The 27415-nt window shown below is 39.1% G+C and overlaps 1 protein-coding gene across 21 annotated transcripts in view; it reads left to right on the forward strand.

Moving 5' to 3' along the window:
- Positions 1 to 27415, forward strand: part of Cdc42bpa (CDC42 binding protein kinase alpha) — a 220323-nt gene that overhangs the window by 166974 nt on the left and 25934 nt on the right. For 6 of the 21 annotated variants that reach the window (XM_039090235.2, XM_063271959.1, XM_063271956.1 and 3 more), the window contains 11 exons: positions 105 to 253; positions 2573 to 2664; positions 5868 to 5944; positions 6933 to 6980; positions 11138 to 11176; positions 18351 to 18455; positions 21869 to 21952; positions 23867 to 23972; positions 25109 to 25245; positions 25803 to 25942; positions 26867 to 26948. In XM_039090235.2, coding sequence (XP_038946163.1) covers positions 105 to 253; positions 2573 to 2664; positions 5868 to 5944; positions 6933 to 6980; positions 11138 to 11176; positions 18351 to 18455; positions 21869 to 21952; positions 23867 to 23972; positions 25109 to 25245; positions 25803 to 25942; positions 26867 to 26948 — 1059 coding nt within the window. The remainder of the gene's footprint in view (positions 1 to 104; positions 254 to 2572; positions 2665 to 5867; positions 5945 to 6932; positions 6981 to 11137; positions 11177 to 18350; positions 18456 to 21868; positions 21953 to 23866; positions 23973 to 25108; positions 25246 to 25802; positions 25943 to 26866; positions 26949 to 27415) is intronic. The other 15 variants (XM_039090251.2, XM_039090262.2, XM_039090261.2 and 12 more) reach the window with 7 other exon arrangements.

Here is a 27415-nt window from a genome sequence, read left to right on the forward strand (position 1 = left end):
TTGTATGTCTGGTCTACTCAGTTACTAGTGATATTGCTTATTATGAAATTTAATCTTAAGAATTTAATAGGAGGATACTAAGAGATAGCTGTATTGTTCTATAGGATATGCCCTGGAAAATGCGTCGTTTTGCAAAACTGGACATGTCAGCTAGACTAGAGTTGCAATCTGCCCTGGATGCAGAAATCAGAGCTAAGCAGGCCATCCAGGAAGAGCTGAATAAAGTCAAAGCATCCAACATCATAACAGAATGGTAAGGCCCGGTATCTAGTCACCACAGTAGTGACTTGTTGAAAGCTGTGGGGAGAAGTTACATGTGTATTTGCCTATCTGCGGGGGTTTATTGTTGTTTGTTTGTTTGTAAGGCTAAAAAATGCTGACCAGAAGATTGGGAATACAGTTCAGCAGTATAATGCTTGCCTGGCATGCCCAAGGTCAAAGGTCTGCCCCCACCTCCCTGACAAAAGTGAGGAAAAGGCTCAGTCATTAAAGTGCTTGCCTTATAAGCATGAAGACCTAAATTTGAGCCAGCCCAACATCTAAAAAAACATGCTGGGAGCTATAACATCTGCCTATAATCCCAGGGCTGGGAAGGGAGAGGGGAGGAGAGGGAGGGAGGGAGGGAGAAAAGGAATGAGAGAGAGAATGAGAGTTCCAGCTCACCAGCCAGGCACCAGTCCATGAAGGAGCTCCAAATTCAGTGAACAACTTTGTCTCCAAATGAAGGGGAAGAGCTGTTGAGGAAGACACTGCTGTTGCCCTCTGTCCTGCACATTTGTGCACACTCACCCAGACACACACACACACACACACACACACACACACAACCATGACCACAGAGAGTTGTGAAGATTTGAGAAGCAAAGATGTGATTCTAGGTTGTAGGGAGCGGCGCGGTAAAACAAAGATGGCGCCGACACTAGGTAACATCTCATACAGCCTTGTTTTCTTCAGGGTTATCCATAGATGGATTATTAGTTTTAAATAGTATTTCATTCTTTTCTCCTTATATATAAAGTTTAGTTTACTCAATTTTTTTCTATTGAATCTAAACTTCTCTCACATTCTGTATAGAATGAAACTTTACCACCAGAACACAATACAAATCTCTAAAAACTGGGACCTCTACCAAAGGTCTTTTACAGATGGTCATTTTATTGATGTCAGATTTTGTGGATGTTGTTTGGGGGTTTGAGATATTAAGTTTTGTAAAGGCAAAATAATTATGATTATTTTCAAGGTTCCTTTGTTTATTTAAAAATAATCAAACTTCTAGTATCCAGGGCAGTTAGCTACTAAACATAGCCCCTTGATTCTTGTCATAACAGTAAAACAAATTCTATGTTAGATATATAAATGATGAAACAAAAGTTTTTAATTAGATTAGATATAAAGATGGTTCAAAACTAAGTCACAGTTCTAGACAGATGGTTCAGCAATTGAGACTCCTCAATGGTTTTGCAGGGGACCAAAGTTTGATTTTCAGCAGTTAAATCAGGCACCTCACAACTGCCTGTAAGTCTAGTTCCATAGGATCCAAAACATTGGCACCTCCTTAGGGAATCTGTTTGAATGTGGTACCACATAAACTCATACAGACACACAGATACACACACACACACACACACACACACACACACACACACAGGAAGAAAGAGAAATAAATATTTAAATCAGTAGGTAACATTGGAACTATAGTAAGTTCACAGTAAAAATGAAACTATAAATTTAAAAATCCTTCTGGCTCAAAAATATCAACTTCCAAAAGCATGAGAAGAAACACAGGGACTACAAATTTAGTTTTGAGAAGTTTACTGCCTTTATTCTTAAGCTGTAGTCATTTTTTTCTTATTGAAGGGCAAACACACTCCTGTTGAATTATAAATTTTTTGATGTAAATGACACAGGCATAAATTAAGTTTGTTTTAATTAAATATGTTTGTGAAGCATTGAAAGAGAATTCTTTTGTGGAGAATATGAAGTAGACCTCATGTAAAGAATTACTGAATGCCATCGAGTGCCATCCTCTTGCTTGACGTTGAAGTTTACACATTTGCTCATAAAGCAGAGAGAGCTGAGTCAGATGAAAGCGATAAACAGGTGCATATGTTCCAGCTACACAGTGATGTGGAGAAAGTCTAACAGGATTGTAGAAGCAACCTTTGGTTTCATAACACGGGTAAATGTAAACTCAGCTCAGGGTCAGCACATGTCTCTGTGAAGGCGCGAAGGCGCGCGTGGCCTCCTCTCTGCTCCGCCCTCGTCCTCAATCCTGGTGCAGCAGCAGGAGCCCTGTTCTGATGCTTGTCAGTGCTAGGGTTTGAGCTGGGGCTTCCTTCACACAGGCCAGGCAAGCCCTCTGCTACTGAGCTGCATTCCAGACCTGGCAGCCATCGGTATGGAAATGGATGAGCCCGGCCTGCTTTATTAATTTGCATAATAGTAGGTGGCAGGCTGTATTTGTCTTCATGCAGTAGTTAACAGTCTCCTAGTTTAGCCTCACAGACATTTAAACCAAATAAACCCAGCTACACAAAACTAATGACTATTTTTCTTTCCCTGCCTATTTAAGTAAACTGAAAGATTCAGAGAAGAAGAACTTGGAACTGTTGTCCGAAATCGAGCAGCTGATAAAGGACACTGAAGAGCTTAGATCTGAAAAGGGTATGAGACTGTGTTTGCACCAGCACTTGCTGTACCTAATGGCCGTTGTTGCAGGAGAGCCAGCTTGCTCCACAGACAGAGAATTCTTTACATTAGCAACTGCACATGCACACACCCTTGAGAGTTCATACGAACATGCATACACACTCATGCGCACATACATGTGCATGTAGACTGGCTGAGCTATTATGTATTAATTAACATACATTATACTAGGAACTTTTAGTTACAGAAATAACCTCTTTGCCATGAATTTGACTGTTATCTCAGTGTTAAAATATACTTCATGAGTAACTTTTGAGTTGGGATAAAAGTATTTTTGTGACATATTTATAATGTTCTCACATGTCACATGAGGTAGCTGCTTCAACTGTGGTGCTGTATGTTACATTAGTGAACATAAGTTTCTTAGTGAAGAAACTTGAAAAGGGGAGGTTGTTTGGGGGACAGAGTGTTGCTAAGTAGCCCAAGGTGTCCTTGAATTCGGAGTCCTCTTGTCCACTTCCCTGAGTGCTAGGATTATACTTAATAGCACTTTCCATGTGCCTACAGTGCACAGAACCTTATGATACCAGAAAAACAGCCAGGGAAACATAGAAAATAATGATGACTAACTCAATACTAATTATTTTAGTAATGAAGAATTATTTAGGTGTTTGCTGTCTTTTTCCAGATTGATGTTTACATTGTCTGTCCTATGAGATTTCCTAGAATTTATTAGTATTTTCTTGAGAACTTTTGTTCTTTTTACATGGGCCTAGTTCAGAGCATGTCATAACTCTGTGATATAAACCTCTTATACAATTTTTCCATAATGTGGACATTACAAGAGTAATAATTTAGTAAAAATAAATTCAAAATGTGACTTACATTTTGTAAAGAGACATTTTATATAGAATTATCAAAAATCCATTTTTCTGGCAATGGCCATCATCAATTACTGGGTTAATATATAGGGTTTGTCTTTGGCTAAGAGTTTATTATTTTCCATATCTGTAACACAGAGAGGGTTGGGTCTGGTTGGATCTTTATGTCTGCTTGTACTAGGAGAACAGACTAACCACAGAGAGCACTAGAGTGCTTTATGGCACCTTTTTTGGTGATTGAATTTCTTAATGACAAAAGTGAATAAGAACTCACAATACAAGGATGAGAAATCCTGCCAAGTGATCATGTCTGATTTTAATTCATAAACAGTGGAGAAGTATATTAAGGAAGAAAAACAGTATGTAATATGAATGTAGTCCTAAAAGCAATTTAACCAGAATAACACCTGTGCCAAATAAAACCGACAGATCAAATTGACTGCATTATTTTTAGATTATATCCAAACCTAAAAGACTTCTAAGTTTCTAGCACATTGCTTTATGAAATCATGTTAAATAAAGGCTTTCTTATTCAGAATATTGCAAAATTTCATTATGTTACAACATGATGTAATGTGCTATATAATTGAGTTTCAAAATGAGGGCAAAATCCTTTTCTATACTTGGTTTACTATTTTATTCACAATATCTAGAAAAGTACCTACTATAACGTGTGTGTGTGTGTGTGTGTGTGTGTGTGTGTGTGTGTGTGTGTGTAGACACAAACATGGGGGGGGTGCATGCCTTGCATACATACAGAGCTTAGAGACAATCTTCAGGATTTAGTTCTCTCACCATGTGGGTCTTAGAGACTGACTCAGGTCTTCCGGGAGCAAGAGCCTTTAGCTGCTGAGCTATCTCAGCTGCTCATAATAGGCTCATAATAAATATGTGTTGACTAAATACTCAAACTGCCTATTTCATAATTATGATTGATATATTAGGATGATATTAATGCTGAGAAGCACATAAATCAGTGATTGGGAGACGACTAACTGTGTGAAATGCTTACTTTACAAGCACGAGACCTGATTTCAGATTCTGAGCACCCACATTCCCATCACCCAGGGATACACCTAAAATCCCATCACTGAGAGACAAGAAAAACAAACAAACAAACAAAACCCTGGAGTTCACTGACCAGCCATTCTAACCAGATGTGAGTTTTAGTTTTAGTGAGAGACCATTTTTCAAAAACAAAACAAAATGGAGAGCAAAAAAGGAAGATACCTAACAACTGATCTCAGCCCTCTACATGTACATACGTGGTCACGCTCCCAAACATAGGTACAGAGAGCCCCTGCCCTGTGCTAGAGAGAGACACAAACCAGTTGACGAGGTTTCATGATAGAAAAGTCACAGCTACACAGTGGGGGCTGGAGAGATGTCTCGCAGCTCCGTACTGGCCCATCTTCTAAATTACCAGGTTTAATCTCCAGCACCACCGAGCAGCTCACAGCGTTCTGTAACTCCAGTCCCAGGGTGCTGATGCCCCCTTCTGGCCTCCACAAGCAATGCATGCACATGGTGTACAGACGTTCATAGATACAAACTTCTTAAAAATTAATTATGATAGTCTATTTCTGCTTTATCTCCCCTAATATTTATTATAATCTTTGCATTTTGAAATTTTTTTAAAATTATATATATATGTGTATATATACATATACATATACTATATATATGTATATATATATATCATAGCCAAAAAGTTTATATACATTTTTTAAAAATTCATCTGAGAAAAAAATTAATTTTTGGTTATTTAGTCTTCAATAGGAAAAATGTAATTAACTACATTTACTTTATTAATGAAATAAGTATATTTCATAAATGCTAAAAAGATTACTTTTAAAAAAAGAATTTCAAAGGATATCTCTTGTTTGGCTGGTAAAAGAATTTAGAAAAAAATCACAAATAGACAAGCTTCTAGTTTTATTTTTTTTTCAAATTGCCCAAAAGACTGTGTTTTGTTTTATTATGATGTATTAGATCAATGGTTCTCAACCTCCCTAATGGAACCGTAGTGTGACCATCTGATATGCAGGCTGTAGGTGTCTGTGAGAGAATTGTTGGACCCTCAGAAGGGCTGTGAGCCACAGGGTGAGGACTGGAGTACGAGATGGGGAAGCTAACTGGGACTCACGGAATTAGCATATAAACTAGCCTAGGCTAACTGTGGAGTCTGGGAAACACTAATATATTTTGGTTTTTCAACTATGTAGAGTTAATGCAATCAGCTTTGAAACCTTTACTATATTGAGACAGGAGAAGTTGGTTATCCAGGAAAATTCTTTTTAGTTCTACTTTAAAAAAGGAGTTGCCACTGTTTTCTAGGTGTAGAGCACCGAGACTCACAGCACTCTTTCTTGGCATTTTTGAATACGCCTACCGATGCTCTGGATCAATTTGAAGTAAGTAACTGCTGAGGACCCTCTGGGTCTGCTACAGTTCACTCTGCAGCAATACCTTAGAGAACCTGGCATGATATAAATAGTGAATAGAAACATGCATGGGAGGGGTGTCTGCATTCTTATGGAAGCACGACCACATTTGTGTGTAATAAAAACACCCAAGAGTCTGAAACCAAAAGCTGTTATTACACTTAAAAGCAATTCCAACTTCAGCCTTCCCAAAGTGTGAAAGTGGGGCGAATCCAAGTTTCTGAGATAATTTTCCTTTTCTCCAAAGCTTGGAGACACAACAAAAATAAGTGAAAGCAAGAGCACTGACTTAGCGCACCGTGGCTCCTGTTCACGTCAGCTCCTAAGGAGTGTGCACTAAGACCGCTTTTGGTCAACGTGCTGATCTACACTGTTGGCTGTGTTCTGAAATGGTGACTGGATAGCACTTCGTCATTCTTTCCTTCTTATTTAAATACTTTGCTAAAACATCAATATAATGTCAAAGTATGTTTTATGTCAGGAAATATAAGTTACTGGTTGTGGCCTTGTGCAGCAGTTAGAAATCCTGGAATCTGTGTACAAGGCTTGGCTCTAAGTACTGGGAAGTGCAGTGACCACAGATGACGGAGTTCCCTCTCATCGCTTATACTCCGTCAGGAAGAGTCAGGAGCAGAGATCCTGGTACCCTGGTTCAGTTGTTATTTTCAAAACTGTACCATTCACTTAATTAGCGGTGATTTGCCATGCACTGTCATTTTATTACATTGGGGGCAGTAACTGAATTTCATTTCGTGGGGAAGGTAGGAAGAGTCACTCTTGGAGAAGTAATCCCTAAGTTCTTGACAGTGGTGACAGTGACTGCTTTTCTCATTTATTTATTTGAACAAATGCCATTTGCCTTTCAATTGTGTTTTACAAATTTTGATTTATTATTTGTTTGTATTAAATTGCTTCATCCATATTTTCTATTTTTTTTATTGCTGAATTCGTTAAATAGGATTCCTTTTCTTCTTCCTCATCTTCACTGATTGATTTTTTGGATGACGTAAGTCTTTGATTTTCAACCAATGCATCCTTCAGTAAAAAAATCAGTGAATTGATTTGAAGATTTTGTCTAGTAATGCAGTCAGTTTTAGAAATATCACTTGGAAATATATGTGAGCCAATGCTTCCTTCTTATAAATATAATGGTCTATCGATAAATGTAATATAGAAAAACACTTTTAAAAAATGCTTTGGCCTTTAGCAAATCTCTGTGTTTCCATTCTTTACAAGAAAGACTGGAATGCTTGCTTACATACCGTCTGTCCACGATAACGGCTCCTTTTGTCTTCATGGTTTGGCTTCACTCTCTCCTGTTCTTTTTAGCTCCTTTCTGTTTCTGTGTTGTTAGTTTAAAAGAAGCCTCCGATGGAGTAATTTTAAAAGTGACATTTTAAGAGTTAACTTCTCAGTTTTATCATTAAGAATATAAATAACATTTTAATGCAGACAGATTTCTAATGTGCAAAGTGATTTTAAGTAAGTATGTGCACTATGTGCCCCATTTGCTGCATTAACATATTGCCCCTGAGTTAACTGTAGGTTTAGCACTGTATATAGGTTTCCAGGAAGTGCGATGCATCTGTTCCCCACCTGCACTGCCTGTTACATTCATTTTCTGTTCCACTTTGGATGACTCAGAATCTTTGATATCCTGTTGAGCATGCAGACTCTGCAGAAATTAAAAGATGAAAAAGTTGATATACATGTAAACAATGTATATTAAAGTATTTTTAAATAAGGAGAAATTCATTAAATATTTTATTCCAGTACAATATTATATTCAGAAGATGATTTCAGCATAAATTTTCACTGGAAAATTTTTTATATATTTTTTCAAATTGCTAAACAATAAAGAGACTTTTTGGTGTGCATGAAAATATACCCAAATCTGTTTAAAATAGACTTTCTTGTTGAAAGATAACTGTCCTGAAAACATCACACTCCGTGTCGAAGTCTGCTTTTGTTATGCTAAAACAGAAGTGTATTTCATTATCACGTAAGAAAGCTTGAGTCAGTTACTGAGTTCTTTGTACCAATAAACTATTTTCACTTTTCCTAAACAAATTCTCCCCTCCATCCTCTGCTTTGCCATAAGCACTTGGGTTGTAAAACTGAACAACTCCATAGAGATCTGAGTGGCCCCCTGTGCAGACTCCTGCTGCAGGAGCGCTCTGGGATTGTTCCTCTAGATGTAATGAAAGTGCTCCCAAGGCAGACCCATTCCCAGCCGCACTCTCCCTCTCAGACCCCTCAGCAGCTGTTACACAGCACAAGCTCATCCCAGCATAGAGCTGAGTCTTCAGAGGGAGTCCTAGGACACAGTGGAAGTGAGCAGATGCACACACACTGCTGGGTCTCTGGGGGAGTTGTTTTGGTGTTTTTGGCTTGGTTTGGTTTGGTTTGGCTTCACACTTTTCCAAGGCATGTGTTGCTGTTGTTCCATTGTTCTGGTAAACCTTATAAGCTGCCTATCCCGCTTTCTAGCACAGAGTAAAAGAGATCACCTGCCTGCCTTTACCTAGGTTTGCTCAGCTGACATAGTTGGGGTTATGGTCCTAGTATAAACTATGGGGTTTACAGTCTCATAAACTGGTCTTCATATTTAAAGGAATTGTATTATGCCTTTAAGAATTTTAGTCAATTTCCTTACTGGGTTGGTTATCTTCTCTTCACCTTTAGCTCCGTCTCTTGTCTGCCCGTGTCATTTCACTGAGATGCTGCTGTCCCTGCTCCTTACGTCTTAGCCTTCCGCTCACTAGTGGTATGAACCACAACACCTTCTTTGGAATCGTCGAATCCCATTGTTGTTGGGAAATGATAGGTTTTTTCTATTAGAGGGAGAGCTAACAGTAAGCTCCCATTTAAAAACAGTTTTCTGTTCTTAATTTATAGTTTTCTATATTACCCTCTTGTTTCTTTTGTTCATTGTTTATAACTGTGACTATGTTTCCCAATGTTAACCATTCACTCCTTTGATTATTAAAGCCATAGTAAAATTATGTTTCAATAGTAGCATTAAATGTTTGATAGATTCATGTTTCATATCTATGATACGATACTATGAACACAAGTTCAGTAGCTCCTGTTGTTCTTTGGTATTTAGATTCTTCAGGAGTAATTGAGTCTTGATTATTCTTTATCCTCCGTCTGGTTATAGTCCACATCTCCCTGCAGTGCGTAGGCTCTGGTCCTTAACTAACCTCACACACCATCCTTCTATCACCCTCTTCTCTCTTCTGTTATTGCTACAAAAAAGAATGTCAAAGGACTGACGCTTAGTTGCAGCCGGACCCTTCACATTTAGGACAGAGGAATTACAGGTATAATTTGGTGTTGTGTCTACATGCCATCAGTCTTCTCAGTTCCTCCCTACATACATGTCCAGAGTTCCCTTCAGAGATCTCGGTTTTGCTACTGGAAGTCCTCCCTCCACGTTTACCTTCTGTGCTTCTCCTACTTTTATTCTTTGATTTGGGCTATTAAAATTATCATTTCATTGTTTAGAACATGGAACTAGTCTCCTATTCACCATTTTTCCTGAGATTGTTTTTTCTGTTTATTCACAATTCATATGAATGCTGGATTTTTTTTTGTCAGGATGGTGAGATGGGAAGAGCAGGGTGCCTTAAGTCAAGCTGTGTGGTTACTCTGTAGGAGTAGCTTTGGCACAGGGAAGGAGTTTATGTAATTCCCATCATTTTACTCCCCAGGAAGGAGAAGACTCAGGCAGGGTGTGCTCAGAGTTCTGTAGCTGTGATGGATGAGGATGGCTGTCTAAGCTGCTTGCACACAGTATGGACTTCAAAGAACCCTAGAAAACATCGAGTGCAGTGGTCTAAGCCTCTGTTTATCTCACCTTCCTGTTTGTAAGGATGGCCTTAGCAAGAGCGGCTTTTAGGGTTTTCATCTTTGGGGGAAAAATGGCAAGTATAGAGAAAGGATTTGTGTGGCATTCTTCAAGACACATAAAGAGAGGTTGGGTTCATTTTTAATGAAATAGAGGACACCATGACAAGAGCTGTAGGAAAGGCATTTCCCATATTAAATTGGAGTAGAAAAAAATAACAATCTCTTCTGTGTAAATCCATATTTCTTCTATCTTCCCGTTTCACTTAGCTCTATACATATCCCTGATCCTGGTGAGTTCACACGAGGCCCAGCCTCACTTTCTATGTAGCCAACCAGATGAGGACAAATAGAAATTAAAGTTCTAGTATCTGAATTTCAGACATGGAGAAAGGTTCTGGATCCATAATGCGGCTGTCTGTTTACCTCATACTGCTTTTCTTTCTCATATTCTCTCAAACAAGAAATGAGTTATTTCAGCAGAGTTTAAGCATAAATTTTAGCCTCAATCGAAATCTTACTGAAATGCTTCAGCATATTAAACTGAGTCGTGCTTCTTCCCTTCGCTAGTGTCTTGAATTCACCATCGTTCTCATAGCGATCTATGTGATCCAAGTCCTACACTTTCACATAGCCAACCTCAAGGTTTGAAAATGTTGTCTAGGTGGACAGTATAGAACAGTGCTTTTGTTTTACTCTGCTCGGTGCTGATGATTCCTAATCCAGCTCTGAGCATTTAAAAGTCACCTTTGAAGAGTAGGAGTTGGTGTGTTTATAAATGTTTAAACCAAAGCTGCTTAATTATATAATTATGGGTGTGTGTGTGTGTGGGTGAGTGGGTGTGTGTGTGTGAGAGTGTTTGTGTGTGTGTGTGAGTGTGTGAATGTGTGTGTGAGTGTGTGAATTTGTGTGTGTGAATGTGTGTGAGTGTGTGAATGTGTGTGTGTGTGAGTGTGTGTGTGAGAGTGCGTGTGAGAGTGCGTGTGTGTCTGTGTGTTTTACTATGGTTCAAAGAAGCTTTATTAAGTGATTGCAAACAGTAACTCAAAATTAAATAGACTTAACTGTTGTTCACGACTTGATGGGATGCCGCCATGTGGGTCACTGTGTGTATAATGTAAACTTCAGCCTTAGACCACATCTGAGCAGTTGTTTCCTTACTGTTTTTATCCTGCAGCTTTTCCTGGATGTAAGTGTACTTGAATGTATCTAAACAGTGGTGTTGTACATCTGTCTGTATGCTGTATGTTGGTTCAGAGGCCTGGAGCCTGTCCTATGAGTATGTAACGTGGTGTTCTCTCTCTGTTGAAGCGCTCTCCGTCCTGTACTCCAGCTGGCAAAGGCAGACGTGTAAGAGACTCTCGCACTGTGTGCTGTCCCAATGCCTTCTGCCTGTCTCTTGTCCTTGTCCTTCGGCTGCAGAGCCCTGAGCATGCTCCATGTGTCATTGCACCACTGCATGCATGTGCTGCTGCTCTTGCCGCCACTCCTCCCCTCGCCTCTCTCCTCTCTCCTCCGTGTCTCTCTTTCCCTCCATTCTGGCTTTGGCAGCAGAGCTTTAGGAATGTTCTTCATATAAATTTATACAAATGAGCCACGAAAATAGTAAAATACCTTTTTAAAGTGTGCTTTCTACGTTATTCAAATACAAGATAAATTAATTTCTCAGAGAAAATCTGATACACACAAATTTGTGGAGTGTCCAGGCCATTTGTAGACCTTGTGGACTGGACTTTACATAGATCAGTTCTGGAGAAATTGTGAGGTAGGTTTTTAATGGATGTCAAAGGAATCTCCCTAAATATCTTACACAGTATAGATTTAGGAAAATAATTTTAATAACAATTTTTTGTAACCTAATTTCAAGGTTTAAAAAGATGTCTTTCTATACATTATTAACACAGAAAACATCTTCCATTACCAATGCTAGTTCCGTGCTTCTGGACCTCAAAGTGTTTGGCCACCTCTCAGGCCCTGTGTGGCTCTGATATGCCCCAGGTGGGGAATCAGAATGAAGCAGCCTCTGTCCCAGCACCTGCCACACGCACTACCAAGATGCTTAACTGGTTTTATGTGCAGTGTTAAATAGCACTAAAGGACATTTGTTGGGAGATAAAAATTGTAACTTTCACCTGTCAACTTGATGATTAGCAAACACCTTTTTTCCAAAGTTCCTAGAGATGGAAGGTTGGAGATGAAGTACTTCTTGTTGGACACGAGAGGTAGTAGGATGGCTGTTGGTTCTTGTGTTCTTTCTGAAGTAATGAAGGGTTGTTGTCACACAAGCATGAGTAGTGCTAGCGTTACAGATGATTTTAGACCACTGTCAATAATGAGCAAGACCCTTCAGCTGTCAGTGTTGTTCTCAGTGGGTCTAGGAGTTCATATGCCCTCTATTAGCAGAGGTTTATAAAAGATTTCTGCTTCTACAGATGTCCTGATTATTTTGAAATTTATAGCGTTAAACCATTAGATACTCATATCTATCAGCTTAGTCTTGATATATGGTAACCGTTTTGTAATGGGAAGGCTGGCATTTCTCTGCTCACCTGCACTAGATTTGAATTATCAGCCTGTGGAATGAATGAATTTATGACAGCTTGTTTTTAATAAGGTTATAATTCAGAAAGATTGTTGATTTTATTATTAGTTATATCTGATTAGTTAGCCGTGTACATTGTGAGAGATTTGGTCACCTAGAACATTTCCTTGACTCAAGAAATAAGAAAAAATATTGAGGGAAGTGACTGCTCTCTGGTTTCTACTCCTAATCCTGTATCTTTATATGACAGCATCTAAATAAGCTGCCATTATCCAGCACCTGTGAACCTGAACCACCTACAGTTATTTTCCTGCCACTATGGTAGTCTTGATTATCTCCTTTCCCAGATCCTTCAGTTCCTCCTTGGCTTAGTAGCTGACTTCTTTTCCCTTAATTTGTGAAGCAATATGTTCATAAGGACATAACTGGAGAAGTGTAAATCACCCAGTAGTTTCCTGGGAGCTTTTTGGTGGCTTTGTAAGGTAGTCTCTGGGACACGGTTGTAACATTGTTATTTCTGTAGGACACAAATGCTTACTGTTCCTAATTGTGGCTTTGAGTCTATTTGACATATGATTTCATATATATACACCATGTTTTTAGATTGTTAAATGCTTTTGTAAACTTAAAATTCTTTCCCGTGAAATATCACAGAAATAGGTAAACATCCTAGAGTTGGCTATTTCTATGCTGTTAAGCCTCATTTGCAGGTTGAAGACTTAAAGTTCTATCAAATAGTACATTAGGTGTACTATAAGAAAATGTTATAGATAGTATTGCTAGTGAATGGATGCAAATGACTGGAGAGAGTGCCATCTGATTCTTCTAATGCTGAAAGGAACAGACTGTCTCCTTTGAGATTGTTCCTTTAGAACTTGGAGCAGACCATAAAGAGCCCATGTAGAGCTTAGTTTCCTGTTACTTTTCCTAGTGTATAATTCTCTAGAGTCCACATTCACGTCAGTATACTGAAAATAACTGTAGGAGAGATTTCCATAAAGGATTTCCAAAAATAATGTAACTAACTAATAAGTAATTTTTACTTGTTAAATGATAATACAATATTAAATTTACTATTTTCCAAATAAGATAATAACTTCTATAATACTAGAGGTTGGTCATAATCTCAGTTAATGGAAATAACTATTTCACTAAAAGTTTTGTGTTTTGAACACTAGCTTCTTTATTTCAAGAACACTTTTAGCTAAAAACAAATTTGATTTTTAAAAAAATTTTATTTCAAATCATAGTTCCTGATGCAAGCAGTATATTAGATGCAAGCTGTTTTTACTAAATTATAATTGATTATCTATATTAAATATCAGCCTTTTTTTTTAACTTGAAAACAAGTTGCATGTACTGCAAGGACTGTTGCCCCAGTGACTGGCCATCTGGTGATGATGTCAAGATGCTGCAGTCACAGTGACTGTCCTAGTTCTTGCTTATTGCAGAGTTATGCTGTGTAGTGGGAGGAGTTCTTGGTGAAGTCATCTGAACGTCAGACAGTCGCCTGGTCCTGGAAGAAAATGCTTTTGTTTATTACAGTACTTTAAAAGTATATTGTGAGGATAATTTGCTAGAAAAATCTTAATACATTCAGGGACCATTGTGAACTCCTTGCATGACCCCGTCATTCATTATGAACAAAAATCACAATATTTGACTTTTTATTATACACACACACACACACACATATATATATATTTGAACTAGGAGAACATAAACAAAACTGGCAATATAGTAAATGTCTTAGTTCCTACTCATTAGAATAAGTCATTAAAATATGTTTCCTTAGAGAAAATGAGTTAACAAAAATAAAAAAATTATTTTTATAAAAGTACTCTTCCTCAGTGGATTATAATTTTTAAATATTGAGTAAATTTTTTACGATGTTAGATTAAGATTTGCTTCCAAGGTCTGTCTTTGAACAATATCAGAATACTCCACTCACTAATATTATGTGTTGCTTTTTAACTATTTACCTTTTTGTTGTGGTTTTTATAATTATCAAGATAACTATTAAATTGCTATAGCTCTGCTCGATTGTATATCGTATTTATTGGGTTTTACTACATTAGTAACTGGATTACCACTTAGACTTACTGCTATAGTATCTTCAGTAGTGTCCATGGGTTAAATACAGAAATGATGATTACATTTCTAAAAGTTTTTAGAGTGCTCTGTGTAAAATGTCATTCATGTTTATATATATGAATTATTATCAATTAATCATAGAATCAGTCATAGGCATCTTTAATTCAGGTCTAGTTAATCAATATCCTGAAATTTTAGTAAGTGCTTTAATAGCAAGAGTAAACCATTAATTACAAATACATGGTAAGGATTGGATATAACTGTATTAATTGTAATTTAAAAGGACAACCACAGTCTTGTTGGTGGTGATTAGTGCCCCAGTGAGGAGCGTTTGTGGCGTGTTTTCCTTGTGCCTTGTTAAGCTGTGTTTAGAGAATATTCATACTGGCACAGTCCCGAGATGGTGTGACAGTGCAGTGTCCGTATTTCCTTAGCTTCTGCTCTTAATAGAATCTCTTAAAGGACCTAGAACTTTGTTTTGAGTTTGATATTCAAAAATTTTTTGCCATGAGTGTTTTCATGTTTAATTATGTTTTTTGTTTCTTGCATTTATTAGAACTACACATAGAAAAGTAGAGTGGTAATTTTAAACTCTGTAGTTTTTTTTTTTAAATCAGAATGTTATTGAAAAGAATATAGTTGGAATTTTTAATATTCCTGCTTGATGCCAGTTCAGAATTCCACTGTAATGTAGCTACTTAGTTTCTTTGTGAAAGAAAACTAATTTGATTTTTTAGTGAAATTGAGTTTTAGTTTAAGAGCATACAGCTCTAAAAAGCACACACAGTGATTTTTGTTGTTCTGTTTTATTATAGCTAACACTGGTTTGTCATTCTAAAGTATTACTGTATTTTTCAATATAGCCTGGGTCTACGTGATACAGCTAAGAAAGTCATTTTTATTTTCTCATTTTTGTTCTCTTTTCATTGACACTAATTAGTGAAAGGTGTTAAGAAAGAACAAATTAATATGTGGCAGAAATTCTTCAAAAGGAAAAGATTTCTGTTAAAGGGTTCACAAGTTCTGAATTAGCGGTGGCAGATGGAGCTGATAGCGGCCTGTCTCTTCCCTGGTGGCTCACTCATGGCCGTGTCACATGGTATGGATCATAAACACGCTGACGGATGCTCTACCGCCTGACTCAGGTTTGGGCGATAGAACAGAGAACCCGCTTAGTAATCTGCCAGTGTTGTGATAGCAACTCCTGGTCACCCACACGTGCAGAAGGCGGTGCGGCTGCTCTGGTTGTGGGGCTGGACAGTATAGCACTGTGCTCACTTCCGTCAGCCCACGTTCCCTCAACTCAGAGAGTGGGCCTGCCCTAAAATTTGGTCAGTATTAGTGAAAAACACAAGCTATCTGCCCTTGACTGTAGAGATCGCTTGTAAAGTCACAAGACCTTGAGGTAAAAGTCATTTGAACTATTTATTCCTGTTCACAAAATTACCTTGTAACCAGGATTTTTTGTCTTAATGTTGAGTATTAGGGCTCCAGGCTTTCATAACAGCTCAATAAATAAATAAATAAATAAATAAATAAATAAATAAATAAATAAATAAATAAATAAAACAAATGAACTTATTCTTAAAATAGTGCAGTTTTCAATGTGTAACAAATCTTCCACCTGGACACTCCATAACAACTTGTGTGATTGAGTCCATTTTAGGTTCTTATCGTAAAGTATCCTGAGCTGCCTCTTTACCTCGCAGTTTTTATAATTAAATAGATAATAGCATGAGGAAAATGTAGGAAGTGAGAAACATTCCCGTTTTATTTCATTAATAATATAATTTAATTACCTTCTCCTTAGCTGCCCCCAAATAAAGTTATGAATGGGGAAAATTTGTCTTGAGACTCTTTTACTCTCCTCTTCCTGTTCACAGTCAAAAAAGATTATAACTTGGCCTCTGTGATTTCTTCCTGCATTGAATGTTTCTGTCGTGTCAGCACCTTGCTAGAACATAGAGGGCTGGCCTTGCAATGATGAGTTAGATTCAGGCCTGACTTCCAACTTCTGAAAGCGCACCCATTTGTGGAATCGTCTGTGCTGTGCATACAGAGCTGGTGATTGGTATCCCTCAGCAGTTCCAGTTTTTAAAACCTAAAATCGAAAGACTTAAGTTGATTGGTAACTGTGTTGGTTGTTTTCACCACGTCCTTACCTCATGGACTATTTGGTGGCCTGTGCCCGCTACCCTCAGAGGCCTTGGTGACTACACCCATAGAGGGCTGCCCCTGGTGTTTGCCTTCCTAGTCTGTAACTCCTGCAAAGTTACCAGATTGTAACAATTCTCCATACTGACCAGAAGTCGACTGTTGTATATGAGCATATCACAATTCCAGAAGTTCTTATTCTGGCTTCATTCTTGGTTTTGTGATTTAAAAAATAAACAAAAACCAAAGGCTAAAACCAGCACCTGATCAAAAGCAATAGAGGAAAGGATTTAGTTGGCTCACGAATCTCCTCCATTGTTTCAGGGAAGTCACAGAGCTTCCATCATTCCACATCCATAGTCAAAGCAGAGAGGATAGTGCACTCATGATGCCTGCTTGCTCTCATGTAGGTTGCTATTGTCCTACACAGTCCAAGACACCCTGCCTAGAAAATGGCGCTGCACGAAGTGGGCTGAGTCTTCCTATATCACAACAATCAAAGGGATTTCTCATTGATAAGCCCATAGGCCACTGATCTAGATAAATCTTCACTGAGGCTCTCGCCCACGATCACTCGTTATAGCAAGTTGAATTTTAAAACTATCCACCACAGTACTCTAATCTAACTGTACATGCGCTAATAGTCCCAAATTGAGGAAGTTATTTGTATACTTAGTCATGGAGTCCAAGTACTCAGAACCCTGATCGGCATGGAAAGGGAGCTGGAAAGTTAATGTCCGGGAACCTACTCCTGATCTCTCTAGTCTTGATCACTTCCCATTCAACCTAGCGTTTTCAGAGGTTTTCTTTGTTCACTTAGCCCTATATGCAAGGGCCTTTGTCACGTTACTATGTGTTCTGATCCACTTTGTAATTCATATGCTCATGTCTGCACTTAAATCTTTCATCAGTTGTGATTTAGAAGCGGGTACATTGGCTATCATGATGTCTCCTCCCCAGGAGCAACCATAGTCATAATGAGAAAGTAGTTTAGTCCTTCTTTAGAACAGTGTGGTTTGTCACATACTACATTCAAAACAGATCACCAAATTATCTTCTTCAAACTCAATCCTAGGAACTTTGAAAGTTGCCAGAAGGAACAGATTGCCTATGAATATGTTTCATGCTAACTTTTAACCCAGTTTCGAGGAGTACCTACCTTTCACAGGGCGCATCTGACTGCAGTATTTCTTCTGTCGTAAAACAAGAAGATAGACATTAATGACAAGCGCAAAGCTCATACTACATTCCTTTTCCTTTCAATTAATACCTTGAAAAGAACTGAATTTCACTGTCTAGGACAAAAATCAGGTATAATCTATAGCATTAATCTCTGAAAAGTACTCTTTTCTCACATGTATGACTCTCGTGTGTGAAATATAAGTGTTTTACATGGAGTGCAGATGTACGCGGTCAGCCAGTAACGCACGGTAAGAGATGAACAGCAAGCTTGGGGCTGGGGCTTTGGTTAACTGTTGGAATGCCTGCCTGTGCCCATTGCCCATGGAGGCCATTCCTAAAGTTTGTCACTACTCACCCGTAATGTTCATGCAGCTGCCAGATTAGAGCAGCTCCCCGTCTTTAACAAAATGTAGTAAAATTAGTGCTTTGCATAATGCCTCCCCGAGTTCGTTAACCTTCCTCAAGAACTGTTGTCATGATTATGTCTTAAGAGTTACATGTTGTTAAAAAGTGATTTCTTGGGTTTTTTTTCTTGCTGACTTATTTTCCTAGACTGAGCCCGTTGACAACACTTACATACGGAATCCGAGCGTCAAGCTTTACATCCAGCAAAGGCCCACATCTCCTTCCACACCTAGTGAAGCTGAGCCAGTTAAGGTGCCTCCCTGGAGCGGCTTTGCTCCACGACTGTACACTCGGGTTCAGGAAAGGGAACTGAAATTATAAGTGAACTCTGCCTAATTAAGTACATTGTATGATAAGTTATGGTTCATTAGATGTCGTTACATTTTGATAATACAGAGAGAGATAGAAAATTACCACTCACATAAAATAGGCAAAAATAGATAGATAGATAGATAGATAGATAGATAGATAGATAGATAGATAGATAGATAGGTAAAGGTAGTTTTTAGAGCTGCTTATGTAAAAATTACATTCAAAATTTATGGAAACATTAGCATTATTAGATACAAACTGTAGGCATATGGCAGTGAAAGTGCCATTCTTGATTTATGCCCTTTAATTCTTCTAATCAGTTTAATAAGCCATGATATAACTAATCATTGCATCATAAACATAGCTTAGAACTGAAATGTTACTGCTGTAACAACTGAACAACTGTGGCTGCGAGATAGTGCATTCTAACTACTTAGCCGTGGGCGCTCACTCAGACTAAACCATGCCTTTTCGGAGTCAAACATACAATGTTAATAATTTATGTCAAGCAGTTACTTTAAGCAGACCATTGGTTAGTTTTCTCACCCACAGACTCCCTGCCATTCTGAACTACTTGCACATTGAAGGCTGTGCGTTTAGTGTGTTGATTCTATCTTCTATATAAGCTTTAAGCCAAAGGTGTTGGGTAATGGTCATTAGTTGCCACTAGGGAGAGTGACATATTGACATCATCTCTGTGGATTGCACTGGGTCTGGGACACATTTCTTCCCATTTTTTGTTTTGTTTTGTTTTGTTTGTTTTCTTTTGGGAAATCAACTGTGATTTAGAACTTTATAAAACAGTAGTAAGAAGAACTGCCGTAACAAACCGCACAGCTCTCACAGTGTATAAACATTCTGGTGTGGGAGACATGCACTGCTTCCAGCCCTTTGCTAGTTAGCGCTGAGGGGTGATGATCCTAGTGTTTGTGTTTTGCGAGTGGGCAGTGTGAGTCAAAGGAGTTGTATTTTGTGCATGCCTTAAATCTTAACTGGCTAGATCTTCCCATATTGTTTTCTACAGTGCTTGGGTCCATTTTTATCACCCACACCCCAGCAGTATATGGGGATGTCCCCACCTCCCTGCCAACCCTTGCTTCAATCAAATACTGACTTCATCCTAATTGAATGGTTGTGAAGGAGCATTTCTGTATTTTTGTATCAACTTGGGTTTCTCCCTTTTCTGATGGTATTTAGCATTGTTTTATGTGTTCATTGGCTATTAATGATTTGTCTATTGGTATTCTTTGTCCATTTGTTCTGTTAATTTACTGTTTTGTTTAATGTTCTTTTTAAGTCTGAATATGGACTGTTGGTTGCAAGCATTTTCTTCCATTCTGAGGATAATTTTTAAGTTTTGTGTTATCTTTTTGTTTTTCAAAATTTTTGGTCAGCTTTATCAATTTTTTTCTGTATGGCTTCTGCTTTTTGTGGTTTTTAAAGTAGTTTTTCTTTATGAAAATATTTTTCTTCCATGTTCTCTTCTAAAGTTTTAAATTACTGCTTTTACATATTTAAGACTTTACAAACTGAAATGTATTGCTACGTGGAGTGGGAAGCGGGATCCTAACACTTTCCCCATGTAAACAACTGAGTCTGTCTGTTTCACCCCAGCAGCACTGTTTCTTCTCTGCATGCTCGGGTCTGTCATGGCCTCCCGGTCCTGTGCTTACTCTTGCACCGAGCCTACGTTGTCTTCGTCACTGCAGCCCTGAAACAGTTCTGGTACTTGATTTAGGGTGCCACGCGTAGCCACTGTCTGCTTTTCCTTCTTGACCCTTTAGTTTGATTACTACTTCTACTGTTAGCATGTCAAAGTCTATGTGACTCTTTATTAGAATTGAATTAAATATCTGCATGTGGGAAATTGGCGTCTTCCTGACACTGGGCATTCCCACCTGTGAACATGCAACACACAGGCATTATTTCTTTCCTCTTCAGTAGAGTTCCATTGCCTTCGATGTGCTCTGTGTTGCTTGTTGATTTGTTCTGGTGCCCTAAATTTCGTGTTGTGTGTGAGTGAGATCCAGTTGAGTGCAGTTGTTATAGGCCTTGTTGATCTTTTATCTTTGAGTCTTTAATGTCAGTGACTCTCAAGGACTTGCTGTGGCCCTATACCGACAGCTTTGCTTGCTATTGTGTTTTATTGTCTTTTGCATAAACTTTTTCATTATTCCGCCCTTATCTTTTATATTTATCTTTCAAATGTTAAATTATAGGTTGGGCTTAATACATTTTCAAGCTGTTCAAAAGCAAATTTTAAGTTGAATATAAACTCACAATTCACAGAAAACAGACATTCAGTCAAATTCCATATCAGGATTATAGTTTATATATGGTAGTTTTGGGGGTTATGGTTAGAAGCAGAGTACTACCTAAATTTCTCTTAATAGTTTAGTATTCTGTAACTTTATACAAGGCTTAAGTTGTTTTCCTTGTGTGCTTTCTTAGCATCCTAAAACAAAGTTAGTGTCTTTTTTATTTTTTACTTTGCAAATTAAGCCTCTTCCCCTACATTAACTTCCAATAAATCACTGGTTCTTTTTATTCAAAGAGACATCTTATATAATACTTCATAAAGTAGACTTCATTCCACTTACAGTAAAAATATGGCTTATAACTAAACAAATTAAATTCATGATTCCAATAATATGAAATTAACCCCTTTATTTAAAGTTAATTTATGTACAAAAATCCCACTAATCTCCATGTATTCAAATCTATATAATTACACTCCATATGCATAATATATGTTATAAATATGGAAATCTTAGATGGCTTAACATGTATTTTACTTGCTGGGCAAACCCGAACTTTGTCTCCAGGAATGTGGAACTTATGGTTCCAGGTACGTATAGGAGAGAAGTAACTTCACCAAGTCGCCCTCTGACTCCCACATGTGTTCATCTAACTCATACATGCACACCATGCATGCACACACAAACTCATACTCAATACAAAGTTGTTTAAGATACTAGTCTTCTAAATGTTATCACCAATCTTGCTAAATATTCAGGTACTTTAAGGATCAGTGTGATAAATTCAAATGAATGTGAGAATACCTCCACTTTACGTTATATGCTGTGATTCTTGTTTTCTTGTGTGAATTTCATTTTTTAATTTATTTTTAAATTTCAAAATTAAAATGATTATAATTGAGAAAATAGTTCGCTTGTAAATATCGTGAACTGAGATTGAAACTGCAGTTCTGTGGAAGCCTGACGGTCAGGGAGATCACAGGTCTGAAAGCCTTCTGTTGTGTTACTGGTTTTGTTTACTCTGATCCCGCTCTAGCTGTTTTCTCAGTAACATGACTGTCTCATGACATTCGTCTCCTCTTTCCCGGGATTCAGATTGCAGACTCTGCTCCGCTTCCAGTTCACACACCAACTTTAAGGAAAAAGGGATGCCCAGCTTCAGCTGGTTTTCCACCTAAGGTACTTGGTTCCAAAACATGAGAGTTGAATTTCTTCTACTTTGGATATTCACTGTGAGTTTTGTTGCTGATTTCCTCAAAGTTATAAAATAAAAACTTGGGAAGAAAACCAATTCCATAATGACTATAAATGGCATTCTGAATGTTGGGGGGGGGGGGCATATTCAGTATTCAGTTCTTAAATTCTGTTTTAAAGCCAATTAGAGGAACCCTCCAGGAACCCCTCATTTTGTTACCTGATAAAAGCATTAAGTTGAGGTCCCTTGTTAGAGAAGATGAATCCAAGTTTAATCAAACACTAAGAATGAGAAATGCTCAGTAAAAAATGCAGGCGGATGCCCCTCGACTAGGGCATTGTATATGACAAGTCATGAAGATGAGCCCATTGTGTAAACCATGAGAAGAAATTCTAGAAACTGGAAGACCAATGCTTCTTCCTCAGAACATAAACTGTGAGTAAATCACAAATGGGAGAGGTTAGCAGCTCTGAGAACTAATTTTAAAAAGCATGAAAGAACATGTGCTAAACAAAAGAATCACTACATGCCATTCCATGAGGCCAGACAGAGTATGAAGTTAAAATTAACATAATAAATATCCTTACCGACACAGGCGGTGTCAGACAAGATTAAAGCGGTGATAAGAAAAGTAATCTAGCAGTACTCACCATAGGCTGTAACTACTGAAGTGGTCCATAAAAGGCTTTAATGATAGAGTAGAATGATGTGTCAGCTAGCAGTGAGGTGAAGAATCTGAACGGAAGCTATAGGACAGGAATGCTGCCAGCATCGTATAATACAGTAGGCCTTTAGTAGGAGAGAGGTGGGATTAAGGGGATGGGAAAGGTCTGGAGTCCCGGCTCTGAGGCTTCTCATCTTGCTCTTCTCAGCATCTGTGTCGGGCAGCTCACAGCTACCATAACTCTATCTCCAGAGTTCTGACCCCTCTTCTCATTTCCAGGACACTTGACATATGCAGTGACATACAAACTCAATAAAAACAAATCTTTAAAAAGAAATAATGGCCTAAATTTTCTTCAAATTAGAGATGAAAAGCTTCAGTAAAAAATGCAAGAAAACACTTAAAACATGCTCAAAACTTTCATTGTCAACAAAAACTTGTGCTTGTTTAGATGATAGGAACTGGAGTAACAACCAGCTGGAGATAGGAAAGCTCAGAAATGAAACATGGGTTTGAGCTGTGGCTCCTCCATGGAGGGGTTTGCTGTGCAGCCTGATTGCCTGTACTCTTCCCCAGGGAAAAAGGCCAGATGCCGTGGTGCATGTGTCTGTAGTCTTAGCACTCTAGGGCCAGTGGTAGGCAGAGCCTGGAGACTGGAGGCTCAAGCACCATGTGGCCTGGAGTACACAGCACAGCAGCAGAGAGACCAAGACGCTGCCTCAGTAAGGTGCCAGAAGATCTGATCCCCTGTCCACACGAGTCCTGTGGCACCTGTACTCCCCTCCTCCACAATAATATAGTATTTTTAAAGATGTGGGGGAAAGGAAGATTTGAAATTATAAAGAATTCAGGAGAAAACTGAAGCTAAAATATTTCTGAAACATAAGCTAAACTAAATTCTAGATCAGACAGTCCAAGATACAAAAGATGAGAGTTTCTCATTTCTGTCAGTAACTGAGGAAGAAGTAGAAAGCCTTAAATAGACGGCTAGCAGAGACTGGCAGAAAAGAGCCAACTTTTGTTTTTAAGAAAAAAAAAAAGAGTCCTGAAATATCAAATGCAATTAGAAACACAGTTATATTCAAGAAAAATTCATAAAATAAAATAAACTTGAAGCTGAAAGTATGAGTCTGTGCAGTACGCGTGAGGTTGCCTCTGGTGCATGAGGAGCCGCAGTTCATGTGGATGTGCAGTGAGAAGTGTAAGGACTGACTCATGTCATGTATTTTTGCAGCGCAAGACTCATCAGTTTTTCGTGAAGTCTTTCACTGCCCCTACCAAGTGCCATCAGTGTACCTCCTTGATGGTCGGTTTGATAAGACAGGGCTGTTCCTGCGAAGGTAAGAACAGCAGCCAGGAAAAGATGGCTAGTGCCCTCGGGCTCTAAGCAGACCATGGGGTTGACTTCCATCACGGCTGCCAAGATGTGACTGAGCAAGAAGTGTGTGACAGAGATGATAGAAAATGCTCGGGGTTGGGGATTTAGCTCAGTGGTTAGAGCGCTTGCCTAGGAAGCGCAAGGCCCTGGGTTCGGTCCCCAGCTCCGAAAAAAAGAACCAAAAAAAAAAAAAGAAAGAAAATGCTCAGTGGAGTTAACTCTTACCCTCCTATAATGAGAGCATGTAGACTGCAACGCCAAATTTTCCCTCTGTGTAGACCTTTATAGCCACCGAAACACGCGTTTTCAGATGATTGGTAAAGGCTGCTGGATACACGGCTTAGTAAATGAGTGCTTACCACAGAGCAGAAGGGCCAGAGTCTGGCTGGGTCTCCAGCACACATATCAAAGCCAGTGGCTGGCTGTGATCCCAACCCTCAGGAGGTAGAAATAGGAGAGGCTTGAGGGTACCAGCATGCTGGACCAGCTGAACTGTTGAGCTCCAGGTTCTATGAGAGGCTGGACTCAAAGTCAAGTGGGGAATGGCAGATGGAGGAAGACACCTGACATCTACCTTGGATCCCACGTTGTCACACACTGAACATGCAAACAAACATACATGCATGCATGAGCACCACACATAGACTGATTAAACTCTGCTGATAGAGCGTTAAGTAGCTGAATGTATGTTAGTAACTCTTGCAAAGAAATTTCAGGGCTGGTAACAAGGTGTAGTAGAATAAAGAGCTGGAAAAACTCTCCAGGGAGCTCTTCTGTAGGAATCATGCATTAAGTCAGCCATGATGCTTACAAGGTTGCAGTTGTGGTCTTGGTTTTTATCTATTTGGTTCTCACTCCGATCATTAACATTAAAGAGAATGCTAATATAGACAATACAAATATTTACTACTTCTCAATGAACTTCTGAATGGCAAGCAACTGGATTTGTTTTCTCTAGTAAAAAACTGTTTATTTAAAATAAAGTAGAAAAAAAAAAGCATTTGTCTAGCATAGCACCGTGCATGCAACTAGTGCCAGTGAACTTTGCTATTGTTAAAATGAATTTATCTAAATCGTGTCTTTTTTCCCCTCCAACAGTCTGTGGGTTCTCATGTCATATAACTTGTGTGAACAAAGCCCCGACCACTTGCCCAGTTCCTCCTGAGCAAACTAAAGGCCCACTCGGTATAGACCCCCAGAAGGGAGTAGGGACAGCGTATGAGGGCCATGTCCGGGTAAGCACCTCTGTTCCTCACTCAGTAAGACAGTGCTTGAGGGGAATTGTAATGAATCAAACTCGTTTAACTAATGTGTTAACTAGAGTCATGATTGCATGGAAATGCATTCTAAAATATCACAGATGTTCTGTGCTTTCTGTCTCTTGCAAATGTTGACATCATCATAAAGGAGTGTTCGGGCTCTGGTCTTGCCTTAGAGGTAGAATGTGGTTGAGGTGTAAGTTAGGAACCATGGAGCTATCGGCTCGCCAGCCTGAGTAACATGTACAGTGTGACCTGAGTGTCGATTTCATTTTATAGCCACATTTGCCTTCTTCTCTAAGAAGCCATGAATTACCTGCATTTTAGTGAGTTGTCAGTTCAGAGCCTGCAGAAGCTGCCAGGAAAGCGGTGTCCCCACTTCCCTTACTGTTGGCTCATGTCACACATGCTGCCTTATCAACTAGCGAGCAGACCCAGGATAGGTGTGCACAGCCGTCAGATGTCACCTGAAGCTCACCATCATTTTCATTTGAGTTTTGTCTGTCTGTCTGTCTGACTGGGACGGAACTAAGATCCCTAAGCCGGCGGGAGTGAAGAAAGGGTGGCAGAGAGCACTGGCTGTGGTCTGTGACTTCAAACTGTTTCTTTATGATATCGCGGAGGGAAAAGCATCGCAGCCCAGCTCCGTCATTAGTCAAGTGATCGACATGAGGTAAGCCCAAGGAACAAAGGCAAATGTGTCAAGGCAGCGTGCAGCCAAGATTCATGGTCTTTCTTTTAGATTACTACGTTTTGGTAAAATAATCTAATTTTGTGTCAGTTTTTAGATTGTGCCCTATAGCTACATATTAGACAGTCAGAAGTTAGGGGTGGTTCTAGGTCAAGTTGGTTTATGTATCGAGTACGTAAAACTATAAGTCAAAGTTGGGGTCTAAAAGACTAGTTATGTAGTAAAAGAGAACTAACTAGGTGCTTTTCAAGTCATTGTCTGTAACCGCCAGGTGACTGGTGTAAGTGAAGGGGTAACTCTCCCAGCAGCCCCTGGACAACATACTAAAGCGGCAAACACCTAAGAGTCTGTGATTGCCTAGCACCATTGTCCAAGTGCCCCTCAACACCTCCCTCCTTTTCCTGGAACTTCGGGCACTCTCCTGGAGGGTTTGTTTTCTCCTGCAGCTTCAGCCATTGCTCCTGACTGATGGGTCCCACATGACTCCTATTCAGATGTAGCCATCGCTCAGAATGCAAGTCTCCGGGGTGCCTAGTGGTGACTGAAGCACAGGGAACACCAAGGGGGAATCAGCAAAGATGGTTGGCAAACCTGCTGACGGACTGAATGACACGTGGGGAGCTAGCGAAGGGCAGCTCCTTAGCCCACACGCTTAAGGGTGATGTGGACAACAGCCAAACTGTCCGTTACAACTCTCTCACACACACACACACACACACACACACACACACACACGTGTGTGTATATATTCTTGTGTTTTGGTTTTTCGTCTTGTTTTAAGTTGAGCTTGGGTGTTTGTACAGTCAAACTTTGAGGATTGTTTCATATATGTTAGTTGGGTATATAAGCAAAACCATACACACACAGAAACATGTAATAACCTTAAATGTTTAACTTTTATTTCAGAGATGAAGAATTTTCCGTGAGTTCAGTCTTGGCTTCTGATGTTATTCATGCAAGTCGAAAAGATATTCCCTGTATATTTAGAGTAAGTCTGTGAATGACTTGAACACCTACATACTTTGGGTTTTGTGCACATGCGTTTGTGTGCACATGCCCGTGAAGGCCAGATGGTGGCATCAGATATCTTCCTTGATTGCTCTCCACATTGTTTGCTGAGATGGAGTCTCACTGAGCCTGCTGCTCATAGCTGTAGTAGTTTAGCCAGCCAGCTTGCCCCAGCTGTCCCGGACTCTACCTCAGGAGCTCAAGGACAACAGACAACCCCACCTAGCTTTTACCTGGGTTCTGGGGCTCCAAGCTCTGACCCTCAGGTTTGTGCAGCGTGTGCTTTATCCACTGAGCCAACTCTCCAGCACCTAATTACTTGTTTTTAATGAGTATATTTTGCTACTCTATATAAATCATAATCCAGTATTCACATGAATACAAAATTGTGCTGAGACTTATAGAATATATCAATGTTTCTAAAGTATTCTTCATGTTCTATAATAT

The sequence above is a fragment of the Rattus norvegicus genome, chromosome 13, assembly GCF_036323735.1.
Source record: "Rattus norvegicus strain BN/NHsdMcwi chromosome 13, GRCr8, whole genome shotgun sequence".
NCBI lineage: Eukaryota > Metazoa > Chordata > Mammalia > Rodentia > Muridae > Rattus > Rattus norvegicus.